General features: G+C 49.0%; 1 protein-coding gene across 1 annotated transcript in view; it reads left to right on the forward strand.

Annotated features, from left to right (window-relative positions):
- MCIDAS (multiciliate differentiation and DNA synthesis associated cell cycle protein) overlaps nucleotides 1-1,354 on the forward strand; it is a 6,872-nt gene extending 5,518 nt beyond the window's left edge. Inside the window, exons 6-7 of the mRNA XM_007469277.1 lie at nucleotides 546-656; nucleotides 914-1,354. Coding sequence (XP_007469339.1) covers nucleotides 546-656; nucleotides 914-1,354 — 552 coding nt within the window. The remainder of the gene's footprint in view (nucleotides 1-545; nucleotides 657-913) is intronic.
- Nucleotides 1,355-2,311: the final 957 nt, after the last annotated feature.

Below are 2,311 nucleotides of genomic sequence, written 5' to 3' on the forward strand. Positions count from 1 at the left end.
CAGCGGCTCCGCGGCATGTGGGATCTTCCCGGACCGGGGCACGAACCCGTGTTCCCTGCATCGGCAGGAGGACTCTCAACCACTGCGCCACCAGGGAAGCCCCATCCACCAGATTTTTTTTTTTTTTCATCCACCAGATTTTTAACAGGGCCACCAATACTTATTGAAGGCTTTCTATATGCCTGGTATTGTGCTTACCAGTTTACTTTCCTCATTAATTACTCACAGCCATTGAGCTAGATACTTTTACCAGCCCCATTTTACAGATAAGGAAACTGACTTATAGGAAGGTTGAACTTCTATATCTGCCTGTTGCCCAAGTCAGCACTCCTCACCGCTACACTGAGGATTAACTGAGAAACATTTTGTCTAAGTGCTCTGTAAAAATAAATAAATAAATAAATAAAATTATCATTCTCACCAGTGTAAACGTCCTTGGGGCCCCAGTTTCTAATTAGACGTTAGGATCTGGGTTCAATTTATGCAGAGTGTACAGACGAGACCGAGCACGGTAGACTATACCTGAATGTTTGGGCCTCCTGCAGCTGCACGTGACGTTGACCCAGAAACAGGAGGAGATCGCCTCACTGAAGGAGCGGAACGTGCAACTGAAGGAACTCGCCAGTCGGACACGGCACCTGGCCTCGGTGCTGGATGTAAGTAGGGCGCGCGCGTGTAGAACACTGCAGAAACTCGGAAATGTTCTGTGCACCTCCCACCCAGCTCCCGGTGTTGGGAGCCAGCGGGGGTCGGGGAACGGAGAGGACCGCTGGGAGCTCGCTGAGTCACTTGCAGGCGTTGCCTAAGTCGGCCGAGTCGCGCAGTTCGAAGTGCGCCCAGGTCTCCTTTGAGCGCCCAGCACGAGGCGAGTCCGGCTGGCCCCAGGGCGGCGCTCCTCCCCATCTTTTTGTAGAAGCTGATGATCACACAGTCCCGGGATTTCGGGGCGGCAGCTGAGCCCATCCCGCTCAAGGCGACTTCCAAAAGGAGCCTGGAGGAGTTGTTCAGCGCTGCGGGGCAGGATTGCGCGGAAGTGGACGCCATCCTGAGGGAGATTTCCGAGCGCTGCGATGAAGCGCTGCAGAGCCGCGATCCCAAGCGGCTCCGGCTGCAGCCCGAGCCCCCGGGCACGGACGGCAGGCCTGGGAACCTGCACGGCGCCTTCCGGGGGCTGCGCACAGACTGCAGCCGGAGCGCGCTGAACCTGAGCCACAGTGAGCTGGAGGAGGGCGGCTCCTTCAGCACCTCCATCCGCAGCCACAGCACCATCCGTACCCTCGCTTTCCCCCAGGGCAATGCCTTCACCATCCGGACAGCCAACGGGGGTTACAAATTCCGCTGGGTCCCCAGTTGAGCTGAGATGTGGTCCTCCGAAACACTGCCCTCTATCCAAACTGAAGCGCCTGGAAGCTAAACGGGAGTAACTGAAACCTGGTTTCGCAGAAGAACTCCACTTGCAGGGCCGACGCCAGCCTGAAACTTTTTTTTCAGGAACAAAAACGTTTTGATACTGATGCACTGTAAAATTCTGGTGCAAAATACTGTGTAGTCCCTCCCCTTTTCACAGCGAAACCGTGTGTGTATGTGTGTGTGTGTGTGCGTTCATATGTATGTGTATACATACGCTTATATATCACAGTCAATTTTTAAAGTATTTATTTTTAGCAGCTTTGAATTACCTACTTTTTAGAGCTGGAAGGGACCTAAAAACCACTTAGGTATTTTATAATTGTAATAATGCCCTACTTTCATACGAAGCAAAAGGGGGCTCTAAGAAGTTAAGCAATTTTCTACAAAAAGAAGCGTCATGGGCACCTTCAGAGTGCTCTCGCTAGTCTTTTAAAGATTGTAGGTCCAGAGGCCAGGTCTCTGGGTGAACGTTTCAATACGTCACTCACTTCCCCTGATCACTTAATTTTGTTACTATTGGAATCTTTCATTTTAGCTGCCAGAATAAAAAATTAGGAGAGGTTAGGGTTAGGAATTGCTAAACCCTTCTCTTAGGGCAGGCAACAAAACAGAGGAAAGTGAAGATTCACAGAGTCGATGGGTTATTGACAAAATAGGTGCTAAACACGTTTGTTTGTAATGACCATTTACATAATTTTGTAAGATTTATGATAAATGTTTATATTAATTATGTATAGTTTTATTTGTCTAGACAGAATAACCACAGAAAAAGCAGACTTAGTAAGAAACACATTGTTTTAAGAAAATGGTACATCCCACATGAAAAAGAATGTGCATATTTTAGGGTGTTCATATTTTTTGGGGGCAGAAACCAAGTGTGGAAACCTTGTTAAAAGTAAAA

The sequence above is a fragment of the Lipotes vexillifer genome, unplaced genomic scaffold (assembly GCF_000442215.2).
Source record: "Lipotes vexillifer unplaced genomic scaffold, Lipotes_vexillifer_v1.1 scaffold810, whole genome shotgun sequence".
In the NCBI taxonomy this organism is placed as follows: Eukaryota; Metazoa; Chordata; class Mammalia; order Artiodactyla; family Lipotidae; genus Lipotes; species Lipotes vexillifer.